Here is a 17,892-nt window from a genome sequence, read left to right as displayed (position 1 = left end):
GTCTGGCCTTGAGCTCTGTGGTAAAGGGTTGGACTTGATGATCTGTGAGGTCTCTTCCAACTTTGGTGATACTGTGATACTGTAAAAGGCAATGGACACAAATTGGACCACAGGAGCTTCCACATGAACAGAAATAAAAAGTTCTCCACTCAGAGGGTGGCAGAGCACTGGACCAGGCTGCCTGGAGAGGCTGCGGAGTCTTCTTCTGTGAAGGCATTCCAACCCCACCTGAAGGTGTTCCTACATCATTTTGAAGCAGAGAACCCTGCTGTAGCATGGGTGTTGCACTTGATGATGTCCAGAGGTCCCTCCCAACCCCTACTATTGTGTGGTTCTGCAACAGGAAATCCTGTCAGACTAAAATAGATCTCAATTCAGTCTTTTGGAGTTTAGTATTTCAGAATTTTGGAACTGGCTAATTTCATAGTATCATAGTATCATCAGGGTTGGAAGAGACCTCACAGATCATCAAGTCCAACCCTTTACCACAGAGCTCAAGGCCAGACCATGGCACCAAGTGCCACGTCCAACCTTGCCTTGAAGTGCCCCAGGGACGGCGACTCCACCACCTCCCCGGGCAGCCCATTCCAGTGTCCAATGACTCTCTCAGGGAAGAATTCTAGTCTAATAAAATTCTAGTCTAATAAAAATGTTGTTTCAAGCAAAAACATTCTTGGCTGGATCTATGTAGTTAAATATTTCTACATTAAATTTTCATTCTCAAAAAAGTGTTTCTAAGCCCTTTCCCATTATCAGAGTTTCCTAAGTCACACCAATTCCCAAGGTACTCAAACCCCTTATTTCAAAACTGATTAAGCAGTAGAGATTGCAGTAAATTGGACAAGTTACATTAAAGATATTTCAATAGATGATGTTATAACTCTGTAGAAGCTTGCTGCCACAACAGATGGTGTCTATTAAACTCTGCTGACTACTCCTGAGAGAAAAGGCTTTCTAATCAGTTGAAGGTGTTTTCACCTCATAACTCCTGAGTGCAGTGTTTTATGAAATCAGGCAGTTAGTTTCACATTCAAATACCCCAGACCCAATGCTACAGGTGGAGAGTATGAACTGTAGTTGTTCTAAGCTGACATCTAAGCTCATGGTGTTCACGGAAACAAGAGTGAAACTCTCTACTGCTCATTCCTCAGTTGGAGACAGTTATCTGAGAACCAGATTCACCTTTGCTAGGTGTTATCAGTTCCTTATCCAAACAAGGGTATAGAGACTGCAGGCAAAAGAGCTCACTCTTCCTGAAAGATCTGATAATCATTTTGTTCAACTGCCTTTTCTACCCTTACAGGTACCCAAAAACATTCCACCATGCCTCTTGCTTGAGGAAAATAAAAAAGAACTCCTGGTTACAGCAGTCTTCCCTCCCCTACAGTGGTTTTGACCCCAGCACTGCAAGAAAATGCAGTAACTTCCAGCTAAAGCGAGCTGGAAAATGGCAGGGCTCTGCTGGTTCATGGTTCAGGTTAAGGATGACTGAGACAATATGATGAGATTAGTGTAACTAAGAAAGGAAGTAAGCACTAGTGCAATGTGAGCAGGAATGTATCTGCATGTGATGGTTTGGATGTTACCCACCCCCCACACTTTAGGAATCACCCAGGCTAAGCTCAGTCAATCTGGAAATTGAATGAATGAAGCTTTATACTTACAGCTTAGCACAATACACAAACAGATAGTTACAATCTATACAGAAACATACAAGTTAAAAAGGTAACACAGAAACACAACAGCCCTCCCAGAAACCCGAGCCCCCAGGAGAGGCTCTCAACCACCCTTCCACCTTCCTCCCACCCCTCTACCTTACCCTAGACTTTGCCTTAGGTTTAAGGTAGTTTGGAGGGTCAGCCAGGGGGGTCAGGAAGCAGAAGGATTAGTCACACAGACAGCAGGTTAGATTAGAGAGAGGTTCATGCAGCCCCAGAGCCCAGAGAGAGACTCTCTTATCTATATTTACGTTCCTGTTCTTACACATCTCAGCAAGCCTCTGAGTGCAGCAGCCATCACCATTGCTTCCTTTTCACAGCTTATCATCTAATTCTTCTCACCAAAATATCCCAGCCAGGCTCAAACTAGCACACTGCTAAGAGCCCACTTTGTCTTTTCCCAGAGTTAGATTATCTTTGAAACTCAAGCTGCTCTTTTTTCCTATACCCAGCTCGTGTTGAGTGCTGGCAGATTAAGAGAACATTGGATTTGTTTTAACCACTTTCTTTGTGCCAGAGAATAAGGCTTTTCCCATTAGGAGGTGACCTTTTAAATCATCCCCATCTTTTTCCTCTTCAGAAGTAATTACTGAACTATATACTAACGTTGCACTTAATCACATGAATCTATGGCTTCCCTAATGCAAAGGAGAGAGAATGATAATTGCAGTGTTTGCTGAAAGAAATGCCATGTGTGGAATTTAATTCCCAGCCTTGGTCTGGAAAAAGTCTGACTCAACTTTCCATAGAATTTGAATCTCTGGAAAGCCTGCAGACTTGAGGACACTTCCTGTTTGTAATCCAGTAGGAATATGCTAAGTTCTAGTGGGATTTGATTGCTTCTCAAAGTTACAGTATCACAGTGTCACCAAGGTTGGAAGAGACCTCACAGATCATCAAGTCCAACCCTTTACCACAGAGCTCAAGGCCAGACCATGGCACCAAGTGCCACGTCCAATCCTGCCTTGAACAGCTCCAGGGACGGCGACTCCACCACCTCCCCGGGCAGCCCATTCCAGTGTCCAATGACTCTCTCAGTGAAGAACTTTCTCCTCACCTCCAGTCTAAATTTCCCCTGGCACAGCCTGAGGCTGTGTCCTCTTGTTCTGGTGCTGGCCACCTGAGAGAAGAGAGCAACCTCCTCCTGGCCACAACCACCCCTCAGGTAGTTGTAGACAGCAATAAGGTCACCCCTGAGCCTCCTCTTCTCCAGGCTAACCAATCCCAGCTCCCTCAGCCTCTCCTCGTAGGGCTGTGCTCAAGGCCTCTCCCCAGCCTCGTCGCCCTTCTCTGGACACGCTCAAGCATCTCAATGTCCCTCCTAAACTGGGGGCCCCAGAAGTTAGCTCTTGTACTCACAGAAAGTACCATCTATGTCACCTGAAACAAAGACAATCTAGCAATGCATCTAACACATAGAGACAAACTCACAAACAGGCATCATTTGCTCACAACTCCTAGAACATAAGGTCACAAAAAGCCACACAACACAAAATGAGTGTTCCTTGTTGCCTGCTTGCTACACAGGTGCCCCTCCTGTAACACATCTGTATCCTACAGAGAACAAACTCTGTACAGCTAAAGGAAATGACCCAGCTCTGGTCACTAAGACAGCAACTACTCTGAATCATTAACACCAAATGGGATTTATTGCTTTTCTCTTTAAAAAGTTGTAGCATTAAAGCATCATTGATCTGGGAGAGGCTTCTGAAAGAGTAACTGGGCAGTCACATGAGGAGTGCCATTTCCAAATTGATAGGTAATGAAATGAACAGACTTGAAAACAAGTAGTAAGAGGTGAAAGCCTTAAGTGATTTACCTCCAATGAATAGTGCCAAAAGGAAATGTACAAGCTATGAATTTACTAAGGAGCACGCAAGAGAACGTGGACTTTGGTCCACACTTACAAGGACTGCTTTCATTTTCAGCAGAGATTGGAACATACTACTCAAAACTGGCAGAGTAGAACTTGCTCTTAAACTACCAATTCAGAGGTAATTTGATTTTCCTTACATCATACATGTCTTCTGAAACACTCTAGTATCTCAAGTTCTGTCAATTGCTGTCTACAACTACCTGAAGGGAGGTTGTAGCCAGGTGGGGTTGGGCTCTTCTGCCAGGCAAGCAGCAACAGAACAAGGGGACCCAGTCTCAAGTTGTGCTGGGGGAGGTCTAGGCTGGATGTTAGGAGGAAGTTGTTGCCAGAGAGAGTGATTGGCATTGGAATGGGCTGCCCAGGGAGGTGGTGGAGTCACCATCCCTGGTGGTGTTCAAGCAAAGAGTGGATGAGGTACTTAATGCCATGGTCTAATTGACTGGATAAGGCTGGCTGAGCTTGGAGGTCTCTTCCAACCTGGTTGATTCTATGATTCTATGACTACATGCATTTTAAATTATTTGAAATTTCATATTGGTTAAATCATTAGTTGCTAGCTTATTTTTGGTCTGCTGTCTTACTTGAAAGATGCCTGGTTCAGCGTATTCAGCTAGCAACTAATAGAAAAGGTTTGGTTTACTGTGCTAGTTTGAGGCTAGCAGGAATATTTTGGTGAGAAGAATTAAGATGACAGGCTGTGAAAATGAAACAATGGTGATGGCTGCTGCTCTCATAGGCTTGCTGAGATGGATAAAAACAAGAACATAAATATAGATAAGACAGTGTGGGTCTCTGTCACAGCTGGTGCCTGTACTTTTCTCCCTGGCCTGCTTTCTGTGTAACTAATCCTTCTGCTTTCTAACCCCCCTGGCTGATCCTCCAAACTCACCTTGCATCTAAGGCAAACTCTGGGAGAAAGGTAGAGGGGTGGAAAAAGGGGTGGAAGGGTGGTTGGGAGCCCCTCCTGGGGACTCTGGGAGGGCTGCTGTGTTTCTGTACTACTTTTAACTTGTCTAGTTCTATCTATATCTGTAAATACTGTAACTATCTGCTTGTATATTGTGCTAAGCTGTGAATATAGAGCCTCATTGCTTAACTTCCATCCAGCTGAGTCTATAGCTGTAAATACTGCAACTACCTGCTTGTATATTGTGCTAAGCTGTGAATATAAAGCCTCATTGCTTAACTTCCATCCAGCTGAGTCTATAGCTGTAAATACTGCAACTATCTGCTTGTATATTGTGCTAAGCTGTGAATATAAAGCCTCATTGCTTAAATACTATAACTATCTGCTTGTATATTGTGCTAAGCTGTGAATATAGAGCCTCATTGCTTAACTTCCATCTGGCTGAGTCTAGTCTGGGTGATTTCATAGGAGTGGGGAGGCAGGTAACACCCAAACAGGCAACCAGCAATAGAACAAGGGGACACAGTCTCAAGTTGTGCTGGGGGAGGTATAGGCTGGATATTAGGAAGAAGTTCTTCACAGAGAGAGTGATTGGCATTGGAATGAGCTGCCCAGGGAGGTGGTGGAGGCACCGTCCCTGGAGGTCTTCAAGGAAAGCCTGGATGAGGCACTTAGTGCCATGGTCTGGTTGACTGGCTAGGGCTGGGTGCTAGGTTGGACTGGATGAGCTTGGAGGTCTCTTCCAACGTGGTTGATTCTATGATTCTATGATTTACGTTATTGCTGCTCCTGTTACCAATTCACAGAGTGAAATCTTGGGCTGAACTCAGATCTCAACAGGACAGCTACCTCATTCAGATTTTGGAGCCACAGATTGGTATGTCACTCAATTGTGTCTCCTGTACTGAAAGGTCAGCAGGTGAGTTTTTTCCGCTCCAGTTCCTCAAATTGGTAGGATGCACCTCTTGGGAGAAAGATGCCACTGGTTCACAAGCAGCTATAAACCATAATGTACTACTTCAAGTCTTTTTTACACTTCCCACTATTTTTTTTCCAAGGCTTTCCATCCCCAGAAGAGCTGGGGAAATGGGAACATTGAAATAATAACAACTATTTGCTAGCTACTTTTCCCAGAGTGAAATCAACTTCAAAGAGCTAAACAACAGAAAAAAAAACAAAACAAGGAAGAAAGAGTTCCTGAGTTGAAAAGCACAGATAGCACTCAGTAGCAAATGGGAAGGGATACTGAAAACTTCTTTGGTTTAAAAAGATTACCAACCATGAAACTACAGCTTTGGTTTCAATAACATCACCAAACATCAAACATCTGCACTTCATTAAAAAAAAAACCTGATTTGGATCTACCTGTGAGAATTAACCCTACCTATCTTCACTGAAAGAAGTGAACTGCTGAAACACTTAGTGCATGTCTGCTAATCTGATTTATCTTCCATCCACTCAGTTTAAATGCTCTAAGCTTTCAAGATAAACACACATGACAAATGACCTGAAGGCTCAGAAACAAGAGGTACAAAGTTTACATTGGGTTCTTCTCCAGCAGGCATGAAATTAAAATTAAAGCATTTCCATTTTCCAGTCTTACTTCTCCCTTTCTGCATGTGGTGAACAGGACATTTGCCACTGTCTCACACAGTTACTGGTGGTGTATTGATTTCTGTACACTATGCATATAAAATACTCCATAAATGTTTGATGTTACTATGACTTCAATCATGCATGAGGATCAGCTTTCTAAAACGTGTATTAGACTTTCACAGCTTCTTCCTGATACTCACACACTAAAAAGAGACTTTGTTGAAGAAACAGAGAGAAAGCAAACTTTATACCCTTGTGCCAGTTTGAAACTAGCTGGAATATTTTGGTGAGAAGAATTAGATGCTAGGCTGTGAAAAGGAAACAATGGTGATGGCTGCTGCACTCATAGGCTTGCTGAGATGGATAAAAACAAGAACATAAGCACAGATAACACAGTTGCTAACCAGCTCTGGCTGTCTGCACTCTTCTCCCTAACCTGCTGTCTAACTAATCCTTCTGCTTTCTAACCCCCCATGCTGATTTACCAAACTCACCCTGAACATAAGGCAAAGTAGAGGGGTGAAAAGGAGGTGGAAGGGTGGTTGAGAGCCCCTCCTTGGGGACTCTGGTTTCAGGGAGGGCTGCTGTGTTTCTGTATTACCTTTTTAACTTGTACATTTCTGTATATAACTGTATCTATTGTATCTTGTGTTAAGCTGTAAGTATAAAGCTTCATTCTAATTTTCAGCTTGGCTGAGTCTAGTCTGGGTGACTTCATAAGGAGGGGAGGGGGCAGGTAATATCCAAACTGTCACAACCCTTCAATTTCCAATGCAAAAAACAGCATCATTTTCTACACTGTTCAAAATGTTAAGTGTTTATGACTTCTGTTTATCAACTTCTTAATAATAAATGAACTAATGAAGAGATAAAGTCAGCAACATTTCTTGCTAACAATGTCCAGTTCCTTAGGAAAGGACCATTCACAGGAAGTTGTATTTATCAAGAGGTCTTCTTGCCATGCTCAAAAACATCCACCTGGATAGAGTGATATTAGTCTGCTGATCACAAAACTGTGTACAAATAAATGAGAAAATACTGAATTAAACCATTACTCTGCTTACAATGTTATACCTCTTATTAAAACATTATTCATCAGAGTAAATAACACTATCTCCTAATTTCCTATTTCCTAAAGCTAATTTGCTTTCTGCAATCCCAGCCAGCAGCAAAGTAAGCAGCTGTTTGTTCATTCCTTTTGCCAGATTCATACCATGGCCACTTTACAGTGCATTTTCCTGAGTTTAGCCTTCAATTTCCTTTGGCAAAACAGCCCACATTGATGTTGAACACTTAATGAAGAGCTTGTCCTTAATTAAGAGCACAGAGCATGAATAAAAAGCATCAGAGTGAGCATGCATCCTGCATTCAAGCAAGCTAACACAGAACTCCAGCACTTGTTGAATTACTTTGCATCAGTAACCACAGGATTTTTCAGAGGAACTCAACTAGAATAGGTGAGGAAAAGCTAGAGATTCAGGGATCAAGCCCAAAGAGAACATGAAGCCCCAAGTTTCTGATTCATAAGGACAAAATCCAAGAAGATGTCTTGCTTTATGTGTTGGACAAGAAGCTCATACACAGATTTCTCCTTATTCATAAGTGGAAAAAAATCCAACTCTAAACATCACCCAAAAAATCCAGGCTGGCAGCTGGCAGTTTGAACACTCATTCACTAATATAACCTAAGAACAAGATTCTGAGAGGAAACGTAAGGTAAGAGAAACATCCTATCAAGGAGACACCTTCACTGTGGCAAATCACAGAAGTACTTAAGCAGAGAGCCCCTACCAATCCAGGAAAGGATAGAACATCACTGAAAATTGAACAGTAAATGAGTTTCACCAGTTTTGTTCTGCCAGTAACAGTGCCTATGAGCTACAGAGGTAAGGCTGGCAGCAGCACTAGTGTGCAAATCACTTCTAAATTTACAGGTTTCTGGCTCAGAAAACAAACGTGAGAGAAGGAAGGGGAGAAAGAATAGCCAAGTAGTTCTCTCCAGGTATGCTGAGAGACCTTTTTCCCCCCACAAAAGAAAGCTTCTCTGCTTACACGGACTCAATAGTTGGTTTACTCTTCCCAGCTTAAGAGGCTGTTTCAACCACTAATTACTTCTGGTTAGAAAAAAGAAAATACAATATTTATTCCACAAGCATGGCTCTCTGCCTTCCAAATGGAGAAAGGTCAGAGTGCTGCTAAGGGTTTCTGTTTGTTTTGTATCAATAACAGAAGGCAAAAGCAGTCAGCAACACAGATATCCAAGGCAGCTAAAATCCATGGAGCTCCAGAAATGGAAACAGCCTGGTTGCCATAGCAGCAGAGCATGATACCTGAGCTAATTACTCAGTCTGAGAGGCAGAGCTAATTAGCCCAGATACAGCATCACACTGACACAGTTATAAATCCTTCTGGGACCTGGGTACACATATTGCTGATTAGACATTACTGCTTGCTTGCTTTTTGCTTTCTGCATTAGCTCAGGGATCTCAGTACTACGCTGTGCTTTATCTAAGTGTTCTATAAAAAAAAGAGAAGAGGAAAAAAGCAGAAATATATTCCTGCAAAGAAGGTGGCAGTGGAAAAGAGCTCTCAAAAACAAAGAAAAGAAAGAAATCTGCAGACTGACCTGCAATTCTTCTGCAAGGCAGGAGGATGCCTGTGTCCACAACACTAGATATCAAACTGCAATACCTGACATGGAAATCTCAGTAGGATGGATCCACTTCCACTCCCAGCCTAGTGGAATTTATTGGGGAAATTGATCTATCATCATGACAACCTCAATTCAAAAAGTTTCCTGTTATCTAAAAATGCAAAATCCTAAAATGAAGTTCCCAACAGAAGTAAGAAGATAAACACAACACCACCTGCTTTACAGATGGTGAATGCTGTGGAAAACAATTACTTACTACCAACAAACAAACCAAGCTGGAGTTTTTTGACAAGGACTGAAACCAGTATTTATTTCCTGCTTTTCCAGGAAGAAAAAGTATTTGAAAACTTAGGTTTGTCTTTTAAAGTACTATCTGACACAAGATGCCCCCTGCAGAAGAAGCCATGCCTTCCAAAAGGGTAGGAAACATCAAGTGAGTAGATGAACTGATCAGTCCTTGTGAAGCACTTTTCTGCCCCAGAAATACAACATCCCACCGTGGGCAGCAGTACACAAACTGGCAAAGACAGGGATTTCTATTGCTGTTCTTGATAAAGGGACAATAAAGGAAAGATTCTAAGAAACTACTTTCACTTCTTTGCAATTAAAATCAGTAAGGACAAGCAAACATACAGATTGAGGAGGTAAACCAGTGGAAAGATACATGCAAAGGGATTTTGACTTCAGTGCAAATCCAATTGCTGAATGGAGAGACTTTTGGTAGTTCAGTAGGACAAGCTTCTACACTCCCACAAAGTGATGCTTTACAAACCCAAGAAGATTACTCACATCATGCTAAAACTAGATCTTTCATATTTAAATGCACACTAATATATGAGCTAGAAGACATTGTACAGAAAGTTACAACTGATTCAATGTACTCAGAAGAAGAGCTGACAGAAGACAGATGTGAATGAAAATCTGGGTTAGATTTATTCAGCTTTACACAGATCTTTTAAGTTCATCTGCAGAATACATTAATTTCACAATGGTTTTCTATTAATAATTTCTTGCCAAGAGAGCCAATGGCATCCTGGCCTGGATCAGGAGCAGTGTGGCCAGCAGGACAAGGGAGGTTATTCTGTCCCTATGCTCAACACTGGCCAGGCCACACCTTGAGTGCTGTGTCCAGTTCTGAGCTCCTCAATTCAAGAGAGATGTTGAGGTGTTGGAAGGTGTCCAGAGAAGGGCAATGAAGCTGCTGAGGGGCCTGGAACACAAACCCTATGAGGAGCTGGGGTTGTGCAGCCTGGAGACCTCATTGCTGTCTACAACTACCTGAAGGGAGGCTGTAGCCAGGTGGGGTTGGTCTCTTCTCTCAAGCAACCAGCAAGAGAACAAGGGGACAGTCTCAAGTTGTGCCAGGGGAGTTCTATGCTGGATGTTAGGAGGAAGTTCTTCCCAGAGGGAGTGATTAGTATTGGAATGGGCTGCCCAGGGAGGTGGTGGAGTCATCATCCCTGGAGTTGTTCAAGGAAAGAGTGGATGAGGCACTTAGTGCCATGGTCTAGTTGACTGGATAGTGCTGGGTGCTAGGCTGGACTGGATGAGCTTGGAGGTCTCTTGGAGGATGCTGAGAGGTTCATTGGAGCACACACATTGCCCAAGAGAATGAGATAAACAAGTAAAAATCAATACTTCTCAAAACAGAAAGGTATTTTTGTCAGGGTCAATACTGTTGCTAAATAAAACAGTTTGGTGCTGAAATAATTTCTAATTGAAGTCAGAAAATAGGCAGAAGCTCTTATCTGCTTAAAGCTTTTGAAAGAAATGTCAACCAAATGCATTTTACATACACACCAATGTCTAAGCACTGTGAAAAGGGTGCAGCACTTTACTGAGGAATCCTAGCAGTACTTTACTGAGGAATCTCCTTCTAAGCCAGCAAAGACAGAAGGGTTACTGATGGGTTAGCAACCACAGGAGCACCTGAGAACAGTCAAATAGGAATTAGGACTTCTCCCTGCAAAAAAGTGGGAGGAATGTTAGAGCAACTGAAGTGCATCTATGCTAATGAATGCAGCATGGGAGACAAACAGGAGGAGCTGCAAGCCATTGTGGATCAGAAAAACCATGATCTAGTAGCCATCACAAAAACTTGGTAAGCCAGAGAGCCACAGGCAATGGCTAAGAACTCTTCAGAAGGGACAGGCAAGGAAGAAAAGGTGGTGAGGTGGCCCTGTATATCAGGGTGTTTTGATTCTACTGAGGTCCATAACAGTGACAACAGGGCTGAGTATTCATGGGTATCACAGGGCAGGCCAACAAGGCAGATGTCCTGGTAGGAGTCTGTTACAGACCATCCAGTCAGGACAGACAGATAAAATATTCTTTAGTCATCTGGCTGGGAGAAGTCTCACAATCACTGGCCCTTGTTCTCATGGGGGAATTCAACTTCCCCAATGTATGCTGGAAATACAACAGAGTAAAGAGGGAGCAGTTCTGGGGGTTCCTAGTGTGTGGAAGAGTGACTGAGTATGAGGAAAAGGCTGAGGTACTCAGCATCTTCTTTGCCTCTGTCTTTGGTACTCAGACCAGTTGTTTGCTGGATACCCAGCCCCCTGAGCTGGAAGATAGAGATGGGGAGTAGAAACTCCCATAAGCAGAGAGGAGATGGTCAGTGACCTGCTGCACCACTTAGACACGCAGGTCTATGGGGCTGGATGGCATCCACCTAAGTGCACTGAGGGAGCTGGCAGAAGTGATCACCAAGCCACTCTCCATCGCTTAACAGCAGACCTGGCCAAGTGGGGAGGTCTCAGCTGAGTAGAGAATGGCAAATGTGATGCACATCTACAAAGAGGGCTGTAGAGAGGATCCAGAACTCTCAGCCTGACCTTGACACTGGTGAAGGTTATGGAGCTGGTCAGCTTGAGTGCCATTATGCAGCACGTACAGGGCAACCAGGTGACCAAGCCCAGGCAGGATGGGTTCATGAAGGGCAAGGTCATGCTTGACACAAGCCAAACTCCTGTGAAAAGGTGACCTGCTTAGTGAATCTGGGAAAGGCAGGGGATGCTGTTTATCAGGACTTTAGTAAGGTGTTTGGCATGGCTTCCAACAGCATCCTCCTGGAGAAACTGGCTACCTATGGATTGGATGGGTGATGCTTCATTGAAGGCAGGAAGGCTCTACTGATGCACCTGGACAGGCTTGATCAGTGGGCTGAGACCAACTATGACGTTCAAGGCCAAGTGTGGGTCCTGCACTTGAGTCACAACATTGTGAATGCTCCAGGCTTAGGGGAGACTGGCTGGAAAGCTGCTTAGCAGAGAAAAAACTGGAGGTACTGTGATTGCCCTCCTGTGAGCCACACCCTAAGTACTGGGGTCAGTTTTGGGGCCCTCAATACAAGAAAGACATTGAGGTGCTGAAGCATGTTCAGAGAAGGGAAAAGCAGCTGATGAAGGGTCTGAAGAACGGGTCTGGTGACAAGTAGCTGAGGGAAGTGGGGCTTAGTCTGAAGAGAAGTAGGTTGAGCAGAGTCGTCCTTGCTCTCTACAACTCCCTGAAAGGAGGCTGGAGTGAGGTAGAGCTTGGTCTGTTCTCCCTAGTAACAAGTGATAGGACAAGAGGAAACACCCTTGTATTGCAGCAGGGCAGGTGTAAGTTGGATATTAGAAGAAACTTCTTTCCTGAAAGCATTCTCAAACACTGGAACAGGCTCCCCATGGAGAGAGTTGAATCCTCATCCCTGGAGGTTCTTAGAAGAGGCAGAGATGCGGTGCTGAAGGACATGGATTAGCAGCAGCCTCGGTAGAGATAGATAATGATTGGACTTATCTTGAAGGTCCTTTCCAACTGAAATGATACCATGATTCTATGATCACAAAGATGAATTATCAGTAAGCATTTATGCCCAACACTGGGAAAAAAGACTATGGAATCTAAGACAACATTATGGAGCAAACTGAAAAGAATGTAAGTAAGGAATACTGAGGAAGATGAAGTAGCCACTGAGATTCAGGAGGAGCTGCTATTTATCAGAAATGGTAATAAACAAGGGTGTCAAACAAGGGAGAATAAAAATGTTCTAAGAGAGCATATAATCCTTCCATGAAAGTGACACTTCACCTGCTCACAAGACACAGAACACCTCCAGATTTCCAGACCTCACTTCTATTAAGGACAGTCTACCCTAAGTGGAGTATCTATAAAATCCAGCCTCTCCTGGTAAAGTTTTCAGTTACTCCAGAAAACAAGCCTGTTTCTGGAAATCAGAAAGAACAGACCTGTTTGCCAGGATTCTAACCCTGGTTTACATCTGCTCCTGCACCCACTGTAAAAATTCCAACGCAGAAAGCAATCCTCCACACACATGCTAAGCTCAGGGGACAAGTCATTCTTGCTTTCTTTCTCCTTTAATTGCTCTTGGGGACCAGAAGGTCACTGAAGCAAGCTCAGCAGAGAACCATCAGTACAAAGTGGAGTACTGAAAATGGACATAATGTCACCACGTAAGGAAAGTAAGTAAATGACATCAGCCACTTGAAGCGCTGCTGCTTCACAGGCAACAACAGAAAGCCTTTCTGGGAAGCAATTGATTCAGCAGCATATGGCTGACAGAGGGCATTCAGCCTGCATCAGGCTGTCAGGAGAGGATTAAAAAGCATGCATCTTCTGAGATTTTAAGAGTGCAAGGAGAAAGTAAAGAATTAGAGAGCAGCAGGGGAATGAAGATATGTGTGAGACTGCTCCACCAGAAGCCTGAATCAGCAAGCATAAAAACATATGGTCAAGGATTCTCTTTGGTTGAATGCAGCCCAAATTCTTAGAAAGAAGCTTGCATCATGTGAGTTTTTTTATATACACCTTTAGGAGAGTGTTAGAAGAAAGCAAAGAGAATACAACTGCATTATGGTCAAGGATCTCTTTGGTTGAATGCAGCCCAAATTCTTAGAAAGAAGCTTGCATCATGTGGGGGTTTTTATATACACCTTTAGGAGAGTGTTAGAAGAAAGCAAAGAGAATGCAGCTGCATTATGGTCAAGGATCTCTTTGGTTGAATGCAACCCAAATTCTTAGAAAGAAGCTTGCATCCTGTGGGGTTTTTTATATACACCTTTAGGAGAGTGTTAGAGGAAAGCAAAGAGAATACAACTGCATTATGGTCAAGGATCTCTTTGGTTGAATGCAGCCCAAATTCTTAGAAAGAAGCTTGCATCATGTGAGGTTTTTTTATATACACCTTTAGGAGAGTGTTAGAAGAAAGCAAAGAGAATACAACTGCATTATGGTCAAGGATCTCTTTGGTTGAATGCAGCCCAAATTCTTAGAAAGAAGCTTGCATCATGTGGGTTTTTTTTATATACACCTTTAGGAGAGTGTTAGAAGAAAGCAAAGAGAATGCAGCTGCATTCCTACAAGCTGCCAAACTACTCTGAAAAATATTTCAGGAGATCTGTGGGAACAGTACAGACAGGTTGGTACCCTAAAGCCTAAGCTTTAGCCTTGTCACAGAATGCTCCCAGAGCTTCAGTCTTTCCATCCACCCATAAAAAAAGCTTACTGAGGCTACTGTTGGGCTCATACTTCTTTTCTCTGATGCTTTTAACTGTACTTGTGACTTCATCTTACACTTAAGAAGGAAGGGAATTCTACCCAAACCATTTCATGTTTAAAGGTGTATTCCCAGATCAGCTACGAAACAAAGAAGTAGTTCCTGAATTGTGGATTATTTTCAACTCTGCTCAAAGTAAATCAGTGGAAGCATCAGACAACAGCAAACAGCTTGGTTCTGGGTGCTACAGAAAGAGTAGAGCTCTATCACTCTCTTTTCAAGGTTCAGTTAACTGAAGAAAGAACACAAGAAGAAGTCATTAGAAGGTAGGGTGTAGCAGCACACCACTAAAAAGCCTGACTGCTGCATGCCTGGCAATGGAGACTGACTAAATAGGGTACAAAAGGCAGGCCACTGGCTGCTGACTTGGTAATTAATACAGAAGAAATAAGATGGGTGTTTCATCTAGAAGAAATCTTCCTTGCTAGTCGAAGCCAGTTGAAGTCTGACTCCCTCCTCTTCGGTTTTAAACCCCACCATTTCCCTAAAAAGAAAGCAGAAATAGCAAAGTTGAAGTATAGCTACACCTACTAATTCTTGTAAGAAAAAAACAAGGGAGAAACAGAAAGGGGAAGCAAAGATACACCTACCTTGGTGAGCAGATCTTTGGTTCCTTTTGCTGACGAGTAGAGTGGCTCTGTGAGGATTTGTACACTCGAAGATGACGACAGGAAAGTGAGAAAAAGAAAGGGTAGGCCCTTGACAAACAAGCTTTAAATGAAATTATTCTTGAAGGCAGACAATATTTCTATACAAACCCATGCATAGGAGGAGTACCAACTCGAGTTTCTCCCACACCTTTCCCAGCACTAACGCACGTCTGCGCGGCTGTCAGATTTACTCTGTACAACTTGTTCCCAATGTTCTGTACCTCGACATCCTGAACACTGGATAAAGAAGTTGATTAAATCCAGAAGTGCTATGTCCCTGTCTTGTTTATAGGATTCAATCCAGTCGTCCACCACAGACTGTCAAGAGAAAAAGAAGACTTATCAGAGACCCTCAGAAAGTGTTCTGTTAAAGGCAAAGCACTTAGCAGTTTCAGAGTAGGATCTTCTAACTGAGCACTTATTTTGCATAGATATACAGGTGTACAAATTCAAACATCTAGACACCTTCTTACAGGGTGGAGACAGAACAAACCCTGTTAGAGAACACAACCACACACCTCATTTTCGGGTATGATCATTGTATAAACGTGACTTCAAACCAAAATGGCTGTAACTCCTCACATGTCTGCTTGCAGTATTGATCCAGTTTCAAAACTGTGTTGGAAAAAAACCCAAACTCTGTGCTTCCATTCAGAATGACCAATATATACTCCCAGAAAAGGGATGAGTAGAAACACTTTGGGATTAAAACTCAATTTAGATCACACAGTAATCATGTCTGCATTTATAAAGGCTGAAGTTGTGCATCAGTCACTCAGAAACCCTGCACAGCTTGGGAAGACAGAATACAAGGAGGAGTATTTGGCAAGCAGAACTAACACACAGCAGTTGGTCTCACAGAGTTTGGGAGTCAAAAAGGCACCTGTGTGACAGGTATGAAGCTGAGCCCCAGTTTCAGACTGCACCCAGAACTCTAAGTAGCCAGGAGGTGTTTTTGTAATCACTGCTACACAGGCGCAGCAGAGAGGCAGGGAGAAAGACAGAAAGCTTAGAGGTGTCAAATGTATTTGTTGTGTGTCACATATACATCTGTGGGGAGAAAATGTGCCCCAGGACCTTGATGAATGAACTGTGCCAGTCAGCACAGCGTCACAAAGAGTTAACAGCAGATACACATCAGCTGAAAGGAAGGTGGCAAAGCTCTTGCTGCTTCCAATACAGTTGCTTCACAGTTCTGACTACAGAACTCTAACAGAGCTCAGACTCACGGGTTTGAAAACTCCAGATGTAGGTTAGGTGAAGTAGTGAGCACAAAGCAAACAAAATAACTATGGACATGCACAAAAACTGTTCTAGAAAAGCAGAAGGTCCATGCTGAATTCCTTTCTCAGCCTGCACCATGCTTAAGGAAGACAAGCATGGCGTCCTTTCATGCCTCTAAGACACAGTATTCCAAGTTCCTAAGCTATATAACATGAAATAAACCAAGTTCTTTCAAATGTAACCAAATACTGCATTGGACCACGAGATGGATAAAGAACTGGCTTGATGGCTGCACCCAAACAGTGTCTGTCAATACCTCCATGGCCAAGTGGAGGCCAGGGACAAGCAGAGTCCCTCAGGGATCAGTCCTGGGACCAGTCTTGTTCAACAGCTTTGTGGATATCATGGACAGAAGCACTGAGTGCAGCCTCAGCAAGTTTGCTGAGTACAACAAAATGTGGTGCAGCAGCCAGGCTGGAGGGAAGGGATCCATCCAGAGTGACCTGGACAGGCTGCAGAGGTGGGCACAAGCCAACCTCAGCAGGTTCAACAAGACCAAGTGCAAGTTCCTGCAGCTGGGTTGAGGCAATCCCAAGCACAAATCCAGGCTGTAGAGTGAGTGGCTGGAGAGCAGCCCTGAGGAGAGGGACTTGGGGGTGCTGGTGGAGGAGAAGCTCAACAGGAGACAGCAGTGTGCACTTGCAGCCCAGAAAGCCAAGCAGAGCCTGGGCTGCAGCAGGAGAAGTGTGGCCAGCAGGTCAAGGGAGGTGATTCTCCTCCTCTGCTGTGCTCTGGTGAGACCACACCTGGAGTACTGCATCCAGTTCTGGAGCCCCCATTACAAGAGGGATGTGGAGATGCTGGAGTGTGTCCAGAGCAGGGCCAGGAGGATGCCTAGAAGGCTGCAGCAGCTCTGCTGTGAGGACAGACTGAAAGAGTTGGGGCTGTGCAGTCTGGAATAGAGGAGGCTCTAAGTATGAACTTCTTTTGTGTCCTTCCAAGATCTGAAGGGGGCCTACAAAAAAGCTGGGGAGGGACTTGTTAGGCTCTCAGGGAGTGACAGAACTGGGAGGAATGAAGTAAAGCTGGAAGTGGGGAGAGTCAGACTCAACATAACAAGGAAGTTGTTGAGCATGAGAGTGGTGAGAGCCTGGAATGGGTTGCCCAGGGAGGTGGTTGAGGCCCCATCCCTGGAGCTGTTTAAGGCCAGGCTGGCTGAGGCTGTGTGCAGCCTGCTCTAGGGTAGGGTGTCCCTGGGCATGGCAGGGGAGTTGGAACTGGCTGATCCTTGTGGTGCCTTCCAACCCTGATCTATTCTATGATTCTCTGATTTTACTGAAGTGCACCTTGCAAATGGATCCTTTGATTTTGCAGAGTTCAGGTTTACAATCAATTCCTAAAAAAAATCACTACCACACAACCACCTTCCAACCATGCTGAAAAAGAAGAAACAGGAAAACCAAAACCCAAACAAGACAACCTCCTGGGAAAATCTGACCTCCTAATAAAATAGGAGACACAACAACAGGATCCTGAAAAGAACCTCTGCAGTTTGTGCCTTAGCCAAGTCCATACTCCAATGGGACCTTAGGAAGTGGATGAGAAAATGGAAGAAGCAAATCAGTTGTGCATGCACTAGAGAAAGACATTGTCAACTCTGTGAACCAAGCCAAAACACTCCATGTTTAACATAACAGATTCATTCTTA

The 17,892-nt window shown here is 43.8% G+C and overlaps 1 protein-coding gene across 3 annotated transcripts in view; it reads right to left on the bottom strand.

The window, feature by feature from the left end:
- STAG1 (STAG1 cohesin complex component) overlaps positions 1–17,892 on the bottom strand; it is a 232,677-nt gene that overhangs the window by 125,316 nt on the left and 89,469 nt on the right. For all 3 annotated transcript variants that reach the window (XM_064165354.1, XM_064165355.1, XM_064165356.1), the window contains one exon: positions 15,182–15,278. In XM_064165354.1, the coding sequence (XP_064021424.1) occupies positions 15,182–15,278 (97 nt within the window). The remainder of the gene's footprint in view (positions 1–15,181; positions 15,279–17,892) is intronic.

Source organism: Pogoniulus pusillus, chromosome 26 (assembly GCF_015220805.1).
Source record: "Pogoniulus pusillus isolate bPogPus1 chromosome 26, bPogPus1.pri, whole genome shotgun sequence".
NCBI lineage: Eukaryota > Metazoa > Chordata > Aves > Piciformes > Lybiidae > Pogoniulus > Pogoniulus pusillus.
The sequence above is the reverse complement of the archived record's forward strand: the minus strand, read 5'-3'. Positions and strand labels throughout refer to the sequence as shown.